At 35.9% G+C, this 20,182-nt stretch overlaps 1 protein-coding gene across 4 annotated transcripts; it reads right to left on the bottom strand.

The window, feature by feature from the left end:
- Nucleotides 1–44: 44 nt before the first annotated feature.
- Nucleotides 45–17,807, bottom strand: LOC141462209 (gamma-aminobutyric acid receptor subunit beta-like). Of its 4 annotated transcripts, none has more exons than XM_074143875.1 (11): nucleotides 17,660–17,807; nucleotides 14,361–14,490; nucleotides 9,782–9,885; nucleotides 8,822–8,889; nucleotides 8,439–8,584; nucleotides 7,597–7,754; nucleotides 7,418–7,529; nucleotides 6,665–6,837; nucleotides 5,200–5,433; nucleotides 4,093–4,246; nucleotides 45–3,660 (listed from the first exon to the last, which is right to left on the bottom strand). In XM_074143875.1, the coding sequence occupies exons 2-11, from the start codon at nucleotides 14,417–14,419 to the stop codon at nucleotides 3,378–3,380; spliced, it is 1,491 nt and encodes a 496-aa protein (XP_073999976.1). In that variant the 5' UTR covers nucleotides 14,420–14,490; nucleotides 17,660–17,807; the 3' UTR covers nucleotides 45–3,377. The 4 variants fall into 4 exon arrangements, with proteins under 4 accessions (XP_073999976.1, XP_073999977.1, XP_073999980.1 ...); XM_074143876.1 differs by having other exon boundaries at nucleotides 14,361–14,507; nucleotides 17,660–17,775; XM_074143879.1 differs by lacking the exon at nucleotides 17,660–17,807 and adding an exon at nucleotides 11,223–11,262 and having other exon boundaries at nucleotides 14,361–14,475.
- Nucleotides 17,808–20,182: the final 2,375 nt, after the last annotated feature.

The following is a 20,182-nucleotide window of genomic DNA, read 5'->3' as shown; positions in this document are numbered from 1 at the left end:
CAATACCGAAATGAGCACTGTGTAGAAATTGAAAGCAAAACTGATTACATTTAAATTTAATTTATTAAAAATAAATACACGTAGTACATCTAAACAAAATCAATAAATAATTGTGTTAAGTATACAAGTTATACAGACTTTTCAACTTCTTACTGCTTCTTAATCTTCACCTTCGACTTATTGTTATTGTGTCAGTTATTCGTTCCCAACAGCTGGTGCCTTACTTTAAAACCATAGCTTGTTCCTTAAGAAAATGTATTTTTGATATTTATTTTTGTGATCTCAGAGATGCTTTTGTTTGGTCTCACACTACAGATTTGAAAATAGCTTCCATAAAGAAGATAAAGATGGAGAACGTTTGGTTTTACTTCAGCAATTTTAAATGGGCAGAGTGCAATAAGTATCACAACAATTAAAAGCCACAAATCTAAATTATAGTTCCTCAAGTATCATCTTGACAACACTTCTCTTTCTAATTTACTCCAGCAATGTTGATGACTGTTGCTATAGGAGCTAAACAGCTAAACATGCATTATCCCGCTTTCAATACGAGAGATAGTAAGTAAGTAGTGGCATGTACACAACTGTCTCCCTGATTAATCTGGATTTGTGGTTAATGTTAACAAAATTAGATAAAACTGATAAAAAAAAAAAAAAAAAAAAAAAAAAAGTAGCCCCGCTTTGAATGTTTAAACATCAGCAGGATTACAGAACACTGATAGATACCAAACATACAGGAATTAAGCTGGCCCTGTAATTGATCCCGTATTGAAAGATGAACTTTCTAAGAAGATTTTGAAAAAGCGTACTAAATTAAAGGCGTCATTTCAATCAAGTACTTTAAATTGCAAAAATAGAGTGACGAGGAGTGTTAGTTAAAAGAAAGAGAAACTGCTACAAACCGCTATGTAAAGAAAATACACTGTCACTACCCAACATATTTATTTATACGAACATAATGCTCACATCGAATGAGAGGTCCAACCTGACTCCTAAATAGAGCCAAATAAGTAAACAAGATTCTTTGTCTGGTACCTTTTATTACCGGACGGCCTCCGGGCAATGTTCTCTTGCATAGGAGTTTGATTTATTTAATAAATATACTACATACTTCTTTAATAAATCTCATATATATATATATATATATATATAATTACTTTACATTAAATATTTTTCATATTTACATTAAATATATATTTAAATTTAAATAAACATAATATGTAATTCGTAACAATAAAAACCAGAGCAAACTAACGTAGTGCTATTGTCTGGTACACAGATATGGTAACGTAATGGTAATTATAAATAGGATATCTGCTTACTAATAACACAATTCCTCCTTTGCAGATGTATTTGAATTCGATTCAGTAAGAGTGTACTTTTAAACACCGTTAATACAAATTAATTATAAACAAATATGATAAATTGCAGCATTACAGTTGCTATCAATTTCTATAACATGGTGCTAGTACTGTCGGAGTCGCCAGCGATTTAGATCATATCTTTTGTATATACAAACTAAACAGTTGAACTTAGATATTGAAGGTCGCAGTGCATTGTTAAGTCCCGATTAAAGTAAACATAAATGGTAAAAATTAAACTGGCCAAATACAATGTATAGCAAAGAATCGCATTCACTAGCTGAAGCTTAAGAAGGAATCGAGCTGAAAATCAGTTTGCAATGGCAATTAACTAGCAAAACAGTCATAGTAATAAGCATTTTGAAAGCACCCAACGGTAGCCACGCTCTCTTCCTCTATTGCCAAATTGGGTGGACTTTAAGTAAGATATTACTTCTGAGTGTCCACAATGTGAGCTGAGATTTCATTCTCATGAAGAGTTCTCTAGCATCCGGGAAAGTACCAGTAATCCCACCCCTCTTTACAGAATAATTCATTTGGATAAATCTTCAATTAAATGTTGATATGGAAAATTTATTTTCAATCTGCATTTCTATCCGACACTCAGTACAAACATTCTACACCTTGGTAGCCAAATAAAGTACTGTCTGATATAAACTTTAATGGTTTAAGTCGCGACCCTGCAGATGATGAATAAAAAAGAAACCGATTAGGATGAACTATGTTGTTCCTTCACGAAACAAAATAATTGAAATAAAAAGAGAGCCTTGTTTGTCGAAAGAAATTTCTAATATATTTTATCGTTTCTGCCGAGCACGGGGCCCGCACGCCTGCTCCTACGTCATACATCACCACATTCCATCTGCACTAAATTACAAAGTTATTCAGCTGTAAAGTGTTGAACGCTAGCTTCACTAATCTACATTCAGAAGGTTGTGCACAGGTACTATGGTTAAATAATTTTCACAATTTCTCTTAAAGTTTTAAATTTTAATATTTGGTGCATGAATACAGTTTTTGTTTGGCACACTTACTGTCAAATTTCTTTTCTTTTCTTTTTTTAGCAGAAACATGGTTCTCCTAACTTGTCAGCTGCACTTTAAAAGGACGTATAAACAACTTGGCTAAAATCGATCAAGCTAAAAGCCTCAACATACTAATAACTTACAATACATGGAGCACCAGTTAATGTTAATGTACATGACTTGCGATCTGAATCCAGTAAAATCTATTCAAAGTAATCTATTCGTATTAAGGTTAGAATAGTCAATAAGGGTCCTACTGACGATTCTAAGATTCGATGTTTTGTTAAAGCTCAACGGTTAGCTTAATTTCCTAAAAATAAATTATTCTACATTAGTTCACTGATTTTTTTAAGGTTTTAATTACGTTTAATATAAACAATAATTACAATTTAGATAACATTAAAACTAGTTGTTTGCTTAATGTAACTTGGTACATTCGAACGGTATATTGATCAACCACAAGTTTAATTATTACAGATTGCTTCTAAAAGTTGGTCTGGTTTATGGATGTAACATACTTGAATTCTACCTAAATTGCTTGGCTTATTTTTATTGATGGAATGATTTTTAAAAATATTCATGTCTTAGTTGTTGACCAATTTAAATGCAGAAAAATAATTTCGCTGGCAGAACTAGGGCTCTCCAGTGAGCTAGTGTTCTCAGCAAAATACTGTTGACTGAGTCTGAAGCTTGTCCACAACACTGCTGGCTGTGCCTGGAGCTCTTCTTTCCAACAATCTTTGTGTTAATTACAACAAAATTTTAACAATCCCGTGTCAAAGTTATAATTCAATGTTTTGTAAGAATTTACAAAATATTCATTTCCTTCCTCCTATCACTTTCTTTCAATATTTAGAAAAAAATTGTGAATGAACAAGAGTTCCTTCAGCAACCAATCATTAATTTGTTACTTATCAATGGAGAGCTCAATTGCAGCCGGCAATCTTTTCACTTTATCTGTTGCATCTGAGAATTCTCTGTGGGTGCCTGCCTATACGATGTAGAACACCCAGTAGATAGAATTGAATACCAAGAATGATATTGGAAATACCACTCTAGAATACTTATCTATTACATTTACGTCTTTGATTTTTGGCATGGACGCCTTTAAAGCAGATGCACCTTTCTTCAGGGCATGAAACATTTTGGGCCTGTTGGATGAGCCACCACGAGCTCCTCGCAAACGTAATCCTGACCGGGACGATGGTACAGAGTATCCTGATGTTCGACTAATTCGGAAACTCGGTGGAAATTTTGATGGATCCTCAAGGCCCCTGAAAAATTGCCAAAGCACTGGGTTATCCTACGTCAATTGGTACGATTAAATATACTAACAATAAATTTTGTTATATTTATTGCATATTTCCTGATACAATCCTGCATTCTTCCCATCAATGGCTAATTAAAAAATTTGGAAATTAGGAGAAATGCTAAATTTAGATTTTCTCTCTGACAACCGGATAGTTTCTCCCCACTTATTTATTGATATGGTACAGAACAGCTGCATTATTATGGCGAAATATGGCAGTTGTAATAAATAAATAAATAAAACAAGAAATCGCATATTCTCTTTATTTTTCATTCTTTGTAATGTCTCTGCCGAAATGGCATTAAATTGGTCAAATGATCATAGATCATTAGTTAAAGGAAACATAGATTATGGTGATGAAATTTCGCAATACTTACATTTCATAATTTTTACTGACCTGCCAGAGCTGTGTCTATTCCTGATAGAAGGAATAGGAGAGAGCCGCACATCCTGGAGTTCTATAATCTCATCCGGAGTGGAAGTTGCAGGCTGTCCAGTGCCGCTACTACCCGCATATCCGTCCGACACAGTCGGCTGGCCGGGTTTACTTCCTGTTATAATTTTTTTTTTCAATATTTAAAATTGATTATATATATTGTTAGTTTATATTTTCTCCCGTTAGCACTCCACAAACTAATTTATAAAATATGTTTTCGCGGCAAAACTCTTGATATCTCTTTTATGCGCAGCTTCGTCTAAATCAAAAATGTCGGTCGAACTTCGTGATACACTTTTCCCATTTTGGGGGGGGGGGATATTCCATAAAAAAGAGGGTCAAGAAATGTTCTTTAGATTTGGCGAAGAGCTGAACAAACAAAAGCCTTGAAAATGTATTCAGGACAATTTTTCTTGTTAACGGGGTATTGTTCAAGCCAATACTTTCAGATGATCTAACTATTATCCAGATTCTCTAGAAATGTCTAGGACGAGCAGGACTAGGAAGATCCGGAGGAGTTGGATCGTCATCCATCAAGGTGTAATTGGTGTAGAGCAGGAGTCTTCAACCTGGGTTCCGCGGAAGCCTAGAGTTCCCTAGAGTAAAGAAGGATCAAATCAACGAAATAAATGCCTACAAATTCGGATTATTTAAATAATAAATTTTTAAATTGCCTCAATATTATTGGCTATCGTAGTTGTAGAAGTTGGGCAAAATCCTCAGGCATCTATCCGGCTCGCGATTAAACTTGTTTTACATCGAAAGGGACTGTATCGAATAGGTTGCGAAAGTTTAACAAAATAAACATTTCAAACATTAACAGGATTAGAAACTACTAGAGCAAGTTGAACAGTTTGTTTACATTGTGGTCTCATGTAAATAAATACATTATTGTGAGCTATAGAGGTCTTTTGTTAAAGAGTCAGTTGTAATTCCAATCAGCTGCACATGTCATCAGAATCACCTTCAGATTCTGTGTAGCACGAAATTAAAGACTGTCCACAAATACACCTTTAGAAGCCCACTTACGCAAATATACTGTCTACGAACTACTAACAATCTAATTACCAGACAAGCTAGATTTCCTCGTTACTTCCTCTGCCTCTTTAGTCTTTTTTGATTTCTTTTTGGCTCTGGCTCCCCAGTAAGTGTAATTGACTGCAGCGTACTCCAACAGAGCAGCAAAAACGAAAACGAAGCACATGACCAGGTAAATGTCAATGGCCTTGACGTAGGAGATACGTGGCAGCGAACTTCTGACGCCTGTGCTGATCGTAGTCATGGTGAGCACAGTGGTGATACCTGAAATCACAATCTCAACTCAACTTACAATTTCCTTAAATGTAGCTTCTTGTTGAGAATTGGGTAACTGTTCACATCAAACATTCTCATTTAATCACCGATAAATTAGTTGATTCCTCCTGGTATTCCTGGACATGTTGCGACTGTATTGACTGTTGTTGACTACACTTAAAAAGTTTTCCATTAACCAGTATCGCAGAACACATCTACAGCGTACTCTGAACTTATATGTAGCTGTTTGTAAAAATCGATAAAAGCAGAATCAAAATGCATAAAGAGAAAAATTAGATCCTTTCGGATTGGACTTGTCTGATAACCTAAAAATGGACGAACATATGAAGTGTGAATTTCAATTAGAGGAATCGAATAGAATCGAGAATAAATACATCACCTCGCCGGCACGACATTTATTACCAAATGCTACGAATCCTTAAACATATTCTCAGGTATGAATGAAATGTAATAAGGAGAACAATGAACTTCTGCTTAAATAAACAAGAGATTGCTAAGTGTAAAATTTTTAATTTTAAAGAATATTTATATGGCAGTGTAGCTACAGTGAATGGTAGTTGGGCCAAAGTCGCTCCATTGTGGTATAAACGGTAAGAAGTCTCGAGTCCAATTAGATTTGTGGGTCACAACTAAAGAGGAATTTCACATTTAGCTTATTCCACTAGTGTTAGAGAGAACATAGCCGTGTTTACTGTTTACTATTTATCTATGGAGTAGAGATTGGTTTTGCAGTGTGGGACGCACAAATTCACCTTATAGCAACATATATTGGCATTCACTGCGCAAATAATGGCTATCAGCAGTGCAGCCACAAAGAATATGAATAGAGCACAACAAAAGTTTTTTTTCTTCTTTGGGTGACCGTGAATAAATATTTCCCATTCTAATTCAAGGGCAATCCATTAGAGACCATGTTCATTGCATTAAAGGAAAATAGATAGGTTCATAGTTATTACTTCGTTTCTAATATTGTCGTTTAATTTAGTTCAATAATTGAAAAGTATCCAAGAATGTATCCACAAAATCTCAACAGTAATTTTAGCAGCAATGAATACGGCGTATGGTCAAACGTGGAAAGCCATGAAGTTGATGCACCAAACGCTGATGAAATCAAAGAAATCTGAAACGACTCAATATCAGCAAGTTAAGACAGGTGGAATACCAGATGTTTATATTTATGTTAAACCTAGAATACCAGATACTATGTTTAAAGAATTACCTAGAGCCACTCTCGCACTGGTCGCCTCATGGTTGATCCAAAAGGATACCCAAGAAAGCATCACTATCAAGATGGATGGTAAATATGTTTGGAACACGAAGTAGCCAATGTTCCTCTGCAGTTTGAATGAGAGTGATAGCCGCTGGTAGACACCTGTTGCCAGTTTCTCCTTTCTATTCAAAATACATTCTCCGTCAAGATCAGTTAGAATAATTATATTTGAAAGTGTACCAAAAATGGATATTTCTTCCGGAATTCATTTCAAATACATACCGAATATCGGTATTTATTCATCTTGCGGTATTGCAATCACTAATTCTTTCTTTTCAAAAAAGTGAATTGGTGGTTCACGGAAATACTAAGGGAATTGTAGTGAAATGAATTTGATATAGGATGATTGCTAAATTACTACAGAAAATAGGGCCGCTTGAGGACCAAGTTAGTCGTCTATAAATATATAGAGTCCAGGTCAATAGACCGAGAACATGCTCTCGGTAGAAACCACAAAATAGATCAAAACATTATTTTTCAGGAGAAATATTCAACGGCATTTTAGTACTTTTTTTAAAAGATTTCAGTGCAAAGCTTATTTAGGTCATATATGGTAATATTTAGTAATAAAATACATATTTAGTAATTGCAGTTGTCACCAATTCATATTACTCGAATGAATTCCTTTTAACTAATAAAAAATGCCAGCAACAAATCAAATCAATTTTTTCAAATTAGGGTACACAAAAATGACAAGTTTACCTATCGTTTGTTTCGTAGCCAATGATGGTAAACTGAGGTAACTCAGCCTCTTCCACGCCACGGACTGGGGTCTCCTTCCAGTACATGACGACATCACTCACAGTGTACCCATCTGGCGGCAGAGAATGCAGTTAGACACTTACTACATAACATCGGCTAAATGAAAGTGGGATACTGACAGCTCTCTATTTCCACGGTGCAGTTCTGAGAGTCCAGCGGGTAATAATGCAGGTCCATCATGCAGGCCAGCGTCGTGGTGAAGCGCATGCCGTAAGTTATACTGCCATCGCCGTTTAGACGCACAAGTTTGTTTCTTTCCGTTACATCATGTAAAAAACTGCAACAATTGATTAAAATAATTAACTATAGCTTTACAAAAAGCATCAGCAGCAAGGCTGTCAAATTATAGCTGGTATAAATTTCAATGTTTTAGTTACAATGGTTGATGAGATATAGAAGGTTAAATATTGGAGGTTTTGCAAATGGTTCAAATTTCAAACCTATAGATCTCTCTTCGTATCGTTCCGATTTTGATGATTTCTTTACCAAATTCAAATCAATGCTTTCCAATCTGAATTTATAATCGCTTTAAAGTCAAGAAAAGATTGCCTCTTGGCTCCGATCACATGTATATTAGTATAGTTAAAAATATAAATCCAACTAATAAATCGGTAGTCCAGATAATTATAAATAAATTATTCTTCAAAGAATAATTCTTATATGGGAATTAGCTATTACTATTCCTATTACTAAAAAAGATAAAGGTCATCGCATGTTTCCTGGTCTATTTCCTTAGAACCCATTCAGCCAAAAGTTAGTTACCTATAAAATCAAAGTGGATGTAGAAAGGGTCAGGGTACGAAAGAAAAGCAAGAAGACATTCAAACGACTTGAAACGACTACACCTGATTTTTATGCCACGGGTTGCAGATTTCTGAGAATTAGGCGATAGCATTCTATTTCAGCAAATTGCAAACTAGACTTATGATTAAGAGAACGGTTGGTAAGCCGAAGTAGTTACCTGTTTTTGTCGTTGGCGAAGAATGTATCAGGCACCCATATTTTCTCGGCGAAATCTCCTGAGAGAGTCAAGACTTCATCATCATGACTAAAGGTTAACCTCTCATCTTTCCAGTATTGATTCAGGTACATTGTGATCGTGTAATCCTAAATGAAATCCCATTTCAATTTATAAAAAACATTCAATCAAAAACTACTTCTACTTCTACTCTTATATTTATTTTGATTTGTAAGTTATCTATGTAAGCTAAAATTAAATAAGTTTCAGTTCGAAGTTTGAACAAAAGAACATACGAACTGAGGTGACCTCGGTTTTTCTGGCAATATCTCAGAAAATAAAAATTAATGACAACAATAAAATATATGCTCCACTGTCCTACTCACCATGTTAACCTCACTGATCGAGTCGAAACTAGCTATCGTCAAGTCCATGCCCACGTACAACGGGTCTCCTGTAAATTTAAATATCTCCTCATTAGGCGTTAGGTCAATAAATATACTTTGCAATAGTAGTTCTAGTATAGCTTGACAATTAAGGTAGATTGATGGCGCGTACGATCGTACATGTATCCTCTTTACTTACTTGCATCTATTTGTAACAATAATTTGCTGGAACGGTGCACCATTCTAAAGATATGACGAATTGGTTTCTTCATCAATTAAACCATTCTGGCCAAAAAAATTAAAGAAAAAGATCAAATAGTATTTGTTATTATCTAATGAAAGTAAAAGTGAGCAACAAAGAAAAAGAGGAGGAACGCCTAAAGGAACCTTCTTACAGATTTATTCTGAAGGCAACTGTAAAAGTAGAAATGACTGAAATTAATGTTAACATGAAATAAACATAAAGAGACCTTTAGCAGCCATGTTGTCAGGGAGCTCGAAGGTCCAGCAAGAAACCCAAAAGTTTCTTCACCGGTTGTAATATCTAACCTCGTCGTCTACTATAATTAGAATTATTTGCTCCGAAAAGATCTTCATTACGTAAAAAGTTGTCTATTTATTAACAAAAGAGACCACATCAGATTTACAAAAATTATTTGGCTACCAAAAGGGTGGAATTAATTAGAGTTCGTAATTGTGAGTACCAGTTGAATTTAATAATTATTGAAAGTATTGCAACTAAATTTAAAAGGATTTTTACTTCCATTGTTAGTAAATGATGCGAAAGGTTGAGGCAAGATATCTAGGCAGTAACTACACATAGTGAAAGTCGCTACTACCCACTACTCTTCCGTTCCAATAAGTAATTTATTTGAGATGAAGTGTGAATTTATTTAATTAAAAATCCTCTTTTGTTCCACTTAATTTTCATAATAGCAAACAGAACGTCAATATTCATACCTCCGAAGTTGGGTCTCAGCCTGATGTCGTACCCATCCAGCAGTCTGGAAATGGTCTGGGTCACGTTGGCCAGCCTATCCGTACTGCCGCCTCCAGACATGCCTCTGGGCTCAACAAACAGATTCATAAGAAACATACCACAGCAATAAATTTGTTCAAATATTCCCTATTCCATTTTAAACTGTAACGCTCGCTAGCCACTGGTGGCACAGATCGGATTCTGGTCCAACCTTTTGCCAACATCTCTTAATTCTCAAGTACCAACCTCTTATTTTTTTGGAATTTCTAACTTCTGCAACCTATTGAATTCTTAATTCGCATTGTTTGGGAGTAAATCTAACCACCATTTCCTCAAGAACTACCATATAAGGAATTTTACTAAGATATTGACGTCAATAAAGGTTGTAGATTTTTCAATATTCTTGTTAGTAAGCCAGCAAGAGTACACTTTTACGTTTTTGACAAGCGCGGCTACAGCCCGACTTTTCCCAGTAAAAACTCTATTTACTAAATTTTACACGATCGCATTTACTTGCGACCTCTCTTGCTAGCAAAACAATGAGTGAAAAGAATCTAGTAAGCCCCCCTCAAAACACTTCCTTTTGCCCTTCCAATTTAACTGCTTCAGCTGATGATCCAGCGATTTTCAAAGGAAAATTAAACGGCAACACTTCCTCTTTTATTTGCAACGTTTCCTGGGAAACTCTCCAATACAGGAAGTCACAAAACAGAAAGTATACCTGGTGCAGATGATTGATTTTTAATGTTGGCTGTAATGGACGTTGTGAGGGCTCCTGAATAGAAGAATTGGTTTTTGAAAAGTGATGTACATGATCAGCGAAATTCAAAAACGAAAAACGATATGTGAAACCGAACAGACAAAAATCATCCAATCCAAAAAAATAAAAGGCAATTAGATCTTGCGTCATATGTGGAGGCCCTTGATAACTCTGATTGTAACCACAAATAGGACTATAGAGGCGACTTCAGGCCACCGTTCGAGAAGAATTCGTAATTTTTGTAATTTAAAAAGCCAGAATAGACCTGGGACTATTGGAAGATGTTTCGCTTCCCTTCCCAAACGAAATATTGAGTTGCGGAGAAAGTGCTGAAACCTCTAAGGTGAGTGATAGATTATTAACTTGGTTATTGGTAGATATTTGGGACCATGTGACAGATAGGTAAATTGAGACTGATCACTTCTTGGTTCGTCATCGTAATCAGATATCCATCTATCAAACAAAAAAATTATTTATTATTTATTAACTAAAGTTGAAGACTTCTGGCACAGCCACCAACCTTATCGGGCCTCTACATAAGTTTTAAGAGGTCACAAAATGAGGTGGTAACTGTACAATACCGAAGATATTTTTCATATCGTATTTATAGCTTTTAATACTACAATGTATAAAACTTTTTAACAGTTAAATTGAATAATTACCTTTTTGCTATCGCATGACAGCAACAACGTTTTGTCCATTCTATGCACAAATAAAAACCGTTAATAAAACTGTGAACGAAATTCTATTACCTTGTCTATTTGCAGCAGGAATCACCTGATTTTTTTCTTACCTGAAAAAAGGTTTCTAGGTCTTGTTTGATTGCTAAGTTAAAAAGTTTAGGAAAATACTCTTTTATTTTATTACCATTTGTTTACTTTTTACTATTATATTTAATACAGGTTAATGTTACAAGATAAAGCGTAATAAAGCGTAGCTCGTGCCGGCTCAGTCCCATGGAGCCCCTCCATAACTAACCTAATTAGCGTTATAACCAAGTTCGCAATTGGTCCACTCTTTCGGTACCTAACAAGAAGTGTTGTGATCGTATGGATTTCCGATTTGAGTGTTTATGGATTCTCTGAGCTCTAAAAAGAAGTTCAACAAAAAAAAATGTACATATATGTATCGATAGTGGGTATGAAACAAAATTAGAAAATTGAGGTAGATCAAAGACACCATCAGAAAACAAAATAACAAGGTTTGCTCAAAATCGAACCTTTATTTAATCAATTTTTTAGTTTATATTATTTTCAGATTTTTCGAAAACAGGACTGTGAACCATCAACAATTTAAGAATCAACAAAAAAAAAAAATAGCCTGCGACATTATACAATCACTTTTTCTTAGAGAAATAAGATTCACTTGTAGATGTTCGTTAAAGTATTCTAACAAGTTAGGACAAGTGCCGAAGTGGGAGCAGGGTGAATGGGATGTTGTTAGCGCGATTGAGTCGTGGGCCAACTAAATAGTTGGCCATACTGCCAAACAATAGACGTACTTCAGACAGTCTAGATTGGTTATGAATGGATTGTCAGGCAGACAGCTGGACGACTTCTGTCGGTTAAGAAACTGCGGATCCAGGGCGTCCCCCCCCCCTGTCAATCTTCCTTTCAAGTGTATTTAACTGTTCATCAGTTTAGAGATTTGACGTTAAAATGATTAAATAATACACTAACACAAGTCTTTTAAAGGGTATTCCAACTCGTGCCACTATATATTTCACAAATAGAATAATGTACATAATTGGTTATTGAAGGAAACATTTGGAAAACAAATACAAAAAGCCTAGGTCACATTCTTGGCGCCCTCCATGTAGACAACATGAATCCTTTCGGTCTCTCTGTCTCATCTGCATTCCACATGAAGTAGCCATTAGCTGACTTCATTGCTTTGCTACAAAGATGTTGCTCATGTGGTATCAAAATGTACCCCTCAGAACAAATCATCTGCCACTTGGGTTTGGGCCATAGAAATTCCTTTTGTGATTAATTTGAACTACTTTGCGTTGAAGTTGACATTGTTATGGACCGATCAACAAATTAATAGCACTTTTATAAAATTTATAGACGGAAATACCACGACATCTGTGTCACTAGGATCCAAACATTAAAGCCCTGAGGACAGCCTCTGTACTCTGAAATGAGGAGTACTCTAATTAGCTGTAAAAAAGATTGCACCTCGGCCAGTTCACTTATCAGCTTAGTCAGTTCTTTCGTTATTACCGGTGTCAGTGTTCGAACTTACTACAAATTAAATAATTTAGTTATTGAATTTAAAACGATCAAATCGGCAAGTGTGTTATTTAGATAGTCGATATGCCCACTCCACTAGACACTAGATGGGGTAGAATGAAAACTAAACTTACACAGGATGTGGAGCTCATCTTAGTTTTAAATACTCTTCAAAGTAAAAAGTAAAACCCCTGCTGGACGATTACCTGATTCAGAGAATGATGAATGATATAAAAAAGAGAACATCAGAGTGCTGATAATGTTGCTAAGGTGCTAAGTCTGAGGGAACTCCAGCGCCAACCCCAGCCGAGTAGCACTTCTACTAAACTCCTACTTCTTATCTAAATAATGGTGAAGATTATACCATTATTCACCAAGGAACCAACGGGCCAAAAGGTACGGTGCACACCTTCCCACCAACTTCTTGCCGGGATTGGACCAGGGAGTGATAATTCCTTAATTCCGACTCCCAGTCCTCTCCTACGAACTTCCCTAGAGAACCTGGATGCATTGTTCCATCACCTGGGAGTTTTGCAGCGTGAGTAGTCCCGCCTGGCACCAGAGAGGGTAGGGACACAGAACAATATTTGAAATTCAAAGAGATTTAGAACACCAGTTCGATAAACATATTTGAGAAGAGTGTGACAGTTATTTCGCATATTGAACAGATTAGGTGGATAAAAATACAAATAGTCTAGTAGAATAGTTAAATTGAGCAGAAATAGAAATAGAACCAGTCTAAAGATAGAACAGTTAGGAGATGGCGGCACTGTATTTACAGATTGGGAGTGTGGGTCGTCAGTGTGAGCCACAACTATAGCCGTGGGTCGGCCCAGTACCCTCAGTCTGCCACTGGACCTTGTGCAAAGCGGTCTTCCTGGATTCTGATGTCGGCCACAATTCTCTCATACTTTTTTCAAAACTTTCAATTCTATAGAACAAATTGAAGAAAAATCAAGAACTCATAAAAAAGAAGTAATAAATATGGCAGCAAAATGTACCCGTTACCCCGACAGTGAGAACAGCTCGAAACAGTCACACAAACCCCCCCCCCCTCTTCGCCAAGAAACATTTCATTTTTCAAATCCGCTTTTTAATAATTTGATTTAGTTACTGCCCAATTCCAAATCCACAAACAGCAGGAGTTCAAATCCCAAAGCTCACGGGCAATTTATTCTGAATAGAGTGAACTTTTTTTTTGTGTATTAGGGCAAAAATCTTTCTTGTACGGAATTATTACGGAAAAGGAGGTCTGCGATTGTAAACCTCATGAACCAGCTCCCAGGTCACACGCGATGATCTGTCGACAGAACTGTGGGTTTCCAAATTAAGCCTCTTTGTCCCTCATAGATTACCCTGAATGTGGTGCTTACTGTCCAGTTATTGTCATTTCTTTTTCTATGCCTCCCAATAACTCTCCTAATCTCTTAATTAATAGCCTAAGTGAACTAAACATTTTGCTTTGAGTCTGATCATGCAATACTAGCGAATTTGCTGTCCCGTAGTGAGCACAGAGACATCCTCTGATGAATGATAAGATTGAAGTAAAAGCCTGAAGCCGCTCACCTATAGGTCGGTGTAAGTAGTAGGAGAAAGATGACGGAAGTGGCGAGGTGGAGTCGCATGTTGGGCGCGGGGAATGGTCATGGCCAGGGGCCGCCCAGCCAATCGGAGCCCATCCTCACGAGCCAATCATCTGCAACAAATCAACAACTTTTTTTTTTTAATACACTATCTTTAATAGACTCCATTTCTTCTCAGAATAACATTCTTACAAGAACTAGGAATTTTAAAAACAAGAAATCCAAAAATGCACATGTTTTAAGATAGAGCTACTGGTGGGCATACGCTCATGAGGGCATAACTTGAACTCGTGTGAAAAGTATATTTCTCACACAATGAATAACTTTTTTAATTATAATTTGCCAAGATAATTATATTGAGGGCAGATCTGTTATAGAGGAATTAGACTTGAACCCAAACAGTAACAGGCAATTAATGCTCGGGGGACCACACGTTAAACCCAGGATTTATTAATATTCTGATAAAATTCTGCGCATGAATTGAATTCCCGTCTAGATCTAACTCTCTACTGAACGAGTTATGCTTTTTCTGCAATTTTTTTTCGAAGATTACTCTGGCCTTACTAGTAAGAATTTAGAGAACAGTCCAGTGACGTTTATCATTATTGTTATCAATGGGCCATTGAATCCATATTCAAATGAATGCATCAAATGAAAAAATTCGTTTTGATCGAAATCATCATTCCCTGTTGCGAGTATGAGATCCTGCCAGAGGATGTCATCCGGCATCTCCGTTCTGAAAATTGACGTGTAGATCGTCCAGCAAAAAAAATAAGAGATGGCACATACTTCCCCCCACTCATAATGGTACTTTTTAATGCCAAATTCCCTTCATTTGACACTGCTGCAACCTGGCGTAACTCTATGAGATTCTATGATAAAAAATACTTTGGCGGTAAAGGGCAGACCAGCCAAATCTGTGTTGGCTGAAAGCGCCAACTTCGTCACTTTTTTTTGCCTCTTGTTTCTGGTTGTGACAGAAAGTATGTGCTAAGATTTTTGGCACTCTTAAGTAATTGATTATATTAATAATTTAAAAATGTTTTAAGAATAGTGGTCATAATTTTTGGTGACTGATTCATTGTTTCAATATGTTTCATTGTAAAATAGGCTTGAATACCTTTATTTTTCAATAACTAATGTTCCAGTTTCTCAGTTTACTTTGCGAGCGCGCTGATTTTCTAACTTGAGTTTTCTCAGAGAATACAGATCACAGGTATGTTATTGAGTCACCTTTTCCTTTTCGGTACAAATATAAGTTGCAAGAAAATTTAAATATGTGAATTGGGTTTAGACAAGTGGAGTGAGTGTTAATTACAGATTATTCGTTCTCCAAACCTCTGAACTCTGTAACATTGAAAGCGAAAATCTCACGACTGCATTACTTCCTCACAACAGCAATAGGTGAAAGCATAAATGGCCGCTTTATGGAATGTATTTTCCGAGGTCGTTTTTTTCCGGAAACGAAGGAATTTTCTTTAAATTTGCACAACACGTTCACAAGAAATGGTAAAAAATAATTTAATTAACCAGCCAATTTTAACTACACTTTGGTAAGATAGATTTATCTGCACGCTTCCATTTTGGTTGTTTCACTTTTTTTTAAGATTTTCTATTTACTTCATATCTAGGTTACAAAATCCTAGATCAATAACTTTTCTGGGAAAGTACTTTTTATGACTTCTCTGACAGTGGAGAAGGGCATCCCTTTCTAAGAAAGTCTAATTTACCCTTTCTAGCAAAGAAACGTTTTGCGATCATATTAATTTTTCAATAATGGTACTTTCAGCGGAAATATCCGTTTTCCATTCACCGGAAACAGTTTCTTAACGCATTGAAAAGTGGGCTTTCTATTCTCTAAATGTATTAGCGGTCTCACTAATTTTATAATACTAATAATTCCAATTTAATTGGTAAACATATTTGAACATTTGAAAGCCGTATGAAATGCAGTTTCTTTGTAAAATTTTGTAGTTAATGGTGATTTTATTTTAAACAAAATAGTATATCAATATTTTTAAGAAATGGAAAATTACATGAGTTTTTCAGACTAGAAATTTACAATGATTAGAAAAACAAATTAAATTAAAACTATTAGTGTTTTGGATGCAGTGGAATATAACGTCTGGTAAATTTTATCTAAGTTTGGTGACATTGAATTAAATGGTAGCTTTTCATCATTTGTTCTACACTTCATTTTAGCATTTGATACAATGGAAATGCTTTGGCAGACTTTCTCATTTTCTTTGAACTAAAAGTTGCAAATTTTGGACAAATCGAAAATCTGCGGATAGCTCACTGTAACACCGTGGAGTTATTTCTCTCACATAATGTCTTCTCTCAGTACAATCATAATGGCTTAACGGACAGTGCTGGGACTCCCGTTTGGATTCCAGTTAGATTCTTTCTATTTAGAGGCCTCATAAAACGTGCCTGTCACAAACTTTCGTGTTGCCTGTAACGAAAGAACACTGTCCAAAGTCCAATGACTTTGGGTGCTCGTCTTCAATTAAAAATAAATTTTTTTAATCTGCACGCTTCCATTTTGGAAACCAGATTCATTAAAAGCATAGGCCTCGTATGGGTACCCACTGAAGGCTCTGTTTTCCACATAAACCTTCCAAAGTGGTAGTACATCCCTCCGACAGCATAACATGGGGGGGTTGAAGAAACAAAATGATCATTAAGTGCCATTTAGTTCTTTAAAAAATAGGGTTCTTCTGCATTAACTGTGACACCCTCTCGGACATCTCATGTTTACCAACTCAGTCGCTCACTTTCCTCATTTTAAAAATCTTAAGTTGTTTTATTCCTAAAATAAACGAATATTTACGGTAAAAGAGCAAGAGTTTGTTCCCATTAAGGTTATTATTCCATTAGAACAGCTGTGAATGTTAGGTGAAGGCTCTGGATATTTGTCCTAGACTTATCTAGCGATATTTTTTTCCTTTTAGTGAGAATACGGTCTCAGAGGGACTTTCAATGGTAAAGAGTTAAGAACAATAATAAACAAATTTAGAATGCGATAAATGTAGCAGGCAAGAGGTTAGGTCCGGTGAAAATGTGATACTGATGGTATAGATTCCAAGTTTTGGATGACATTAATTTGTTGATCCTAGCAGGAAGTTTACGCCAGAAAATATACGGAATTGGGCTTTAAATGATTTAGAAGCGAAGGTCAGCGGGAAAACCTAGCGTTGGAGGGGAAATCAAGAGGGAGAGAGGAGAGATGATGGTGCAAGGAGGGGTGTAATTGCGGCCGGAGATGTTGATGTTACATACCTGCCTGAGGCTGTGCTTGACTAGTCCAAGTATGGGGCAGCCGAACGACACCTGTACATCCAACACTGCCACTCAGTCTGGACGACACAACACAACAGCACGCACTATGGCACTATAACGCGAGCTGCCGCCTGGGAACAGTGCAGATTGCCACACCACTGCGCAGACTCTACTCCTCATCGACCACATTGCTATCTATCGCCCGTCCGTGCTAATTATCACACTCCCGTCTGTACTTATTTTAAACTGATAGTCTACTGCACTCGTCTTAGAGAGAATGAAACTGTGACAATTTCCAACCAATGGAGAGAGGATGAGTGTCGGATCAAATTATGTATTGAAGTCACTGTCAATTGGAATAATATATTGAAATCTTTAAAAATGTAAAGGAAAATTACAATTTTGATGACAAACCGTTGTTAAAATTTAATCGTTGGCAGGCATAAACATAAATACTTGCATAGACTATAAATATCTGATTAAATGTGACTCAATCGATAGTAAGATAGCTAATAATCCATATACAATATAAGTAAAGGTGTATTTAATTCATTTTCTAGTGCGTACTTCTCTAAAAGTGATGTCTATAAAGAAAAAACATTGCCTGGGATCGGATAGTAATGCACCAAGTGAGGCTTCGTGCGTTTTTTGACGAGCCTCGATAAATAAGATGTAACGCGTTAATTTAAAAAAAAAAATCTGGGTCAACAAATATTTGGTTGGTTTTTTTAAAACTAAGTATTAATACTTCTACAGGAATCGCATATCCCTGCCAAGAAAAGTCTAAACTTAAGGTGTAAATGCTAAATGTTCATTGCCTCCTATAGTTGAATCAAACTGAGAGACACATGACGTAATCTTCAGCCGGTTACTGAATGAGGAACAGAACCAAATTTTAACGTGTATTATAAAATGAATGAATATGTAATTCTGTTTTAAAAGAATGATAAATATTAGAAAAAGTTTTAATTTTAATGTAAACTACAAATTTATTTTGAACAATAAAGAAGTAACAAAAAGAAGATAAATAATACCAAGAGATTATTTAGATAGAATCTTAATCCGGGTTGTTAATAAGTTCGGAATTCAGTTTCGTAACGCAGGCTGCGGGTGGTCAAAGTCTCATTCAGTTTGAGGCCCCGAATCATATGTAATATTACTTGGCATGTTCAGAATATAAGAAATTTTAAGACCAATCAGTCGACTGGAGTGACACTTTACTCCTCATCTATGTTTTCGTAAATGGTTTCAAAGATTTACTTTGAACCTTGTAAACTCAATGTACTTGTAAATTTGTTACTTTCGCTTGAATAAATATTCTCTGTTTTTCGTCTAAGAAGCAGAAGTTAAGCTGGCCTTTTAAGTGTGTCATCAATATATTTATATGCAAATACGGCTACCTCTTTCGAGCTAAAATCTCCCAAGTTCTTGAGGTCACTGGATACCAGTTCGAAGCTAATCAGTTGGCTATGTGCGCGAATCCATAAGAGTTTTTTTTTTTTAACTTAGTAAACTGTGGACTTATTTATCCTTGATGTACACCTTACTGTCTTCATGAATGATTGCCACACAATTCTGTACTGAGTTCCGTTAAATACAAACCTTCTCTGTCAGGATGGTACTGGAGACAGTAATAAGAAAGTAATATTGCAATCTGAAGAAAATTCGTTACTTTAGAAAGAGATAGCCGTAGAGTGAATTCAGGCAGTCTCAGAATCTCGTTTTCCTATAGTGAGGTTCTAAGAGAGGATAAAGGAGATGATTACGATTGAGTAGATATCTACCCAAGATTAGTGGCGCAGAGACGGCTGATTTAGCTTGACTTGGACGAAAGGAATAGTGAATGTCAAGTAAACAAATCTCCACAAACCAATAATTCAATTTACTTCCAGTCACCGACCCAAACAACATTCCCAGTGGAAGATTGAAAGTAATTCCGCAAGTGGGGGCCTCACATCTGTACAGCTTGCCAATAACATTTTAGTGTGCAGTGATGTTAAATTCGCTAATATGCAGTACCATTTCTGATTTTGGTAGAATACACGTTGTTGCGTTTCAGAGCAAAATGTGGTCTGAATACTCATATGACATTTTCTTTGTACAATTTGACAAACTAAGAATAGGAAAACCTATTCATTTCTTAATAACGCTGCCCAGATCGTAAAACTCCATACTACACCTTAACGTACATACTACACGTTACGGGAACCCCAAATCCGTCGTCAGAACGACCAAAAAAACAAAACAAAAAAATCAAATAAAAGTTATTAATCAACAAGTATATAATGTATTTAGAAACTTTAGTAAAATTGGTAGAAGGTAGTTTCGAACGAAGGAATGCTAGTGAATTATGCGTCTAGAAAAATGATACTTCTGGTAGAGGAAGAATCTTCAAACTCCGATTTTAGCTGCACGTTTATCCCTTACATAATAATACATAACAGACAATATCATACAAATACAAATGACACCAAATTTTACGCTGAAATAGCACATTTAAAATGGAAGCCTACATATAACCTT

This window comes from Rhodnius prolixus, unplaced genomic scaffold, assembly GCF_049639745.1.
Source record: "Rhodnius prolixus isolate KJV_2025 unplaced genomic scaffold, Rpr scaffold_18, whole genome shotgun sequence".
Taxonomy (NCBI): domain Eukaryota; kingdom Metazoa; phylum Arthropoda; class Insecta; order Hemiptera; family Reduviidae; genus Rhodnius; species Rhodnius prolixus.
This window is presented reverse-complemented; position numbering and strand designations above follow the sequence as displayed.

Coding starts and splice junctions, on each gene's coding strand:
- LOC141462209 (XM_074143875.1), bottom strand. CDS start 14,419: ATGCGACTCCACCTCGCCACTTCCGTCATCTTTCTCCTACTACTTACA. Junction 7,530..7,596: donor CACCGTGGAAATAGAGAGCT/GTCAGTATCCCA, acceptor CTCTGCCGCCAG/ATGGGTACACTGTGAGTGAT. Junction 6,838..7,417: donor GGCTACGAAACAAACGATAG/GTAAACTTGTCA, acceptor TATTTTGAATAG/AAAGGAGAAACTGGCAACAG.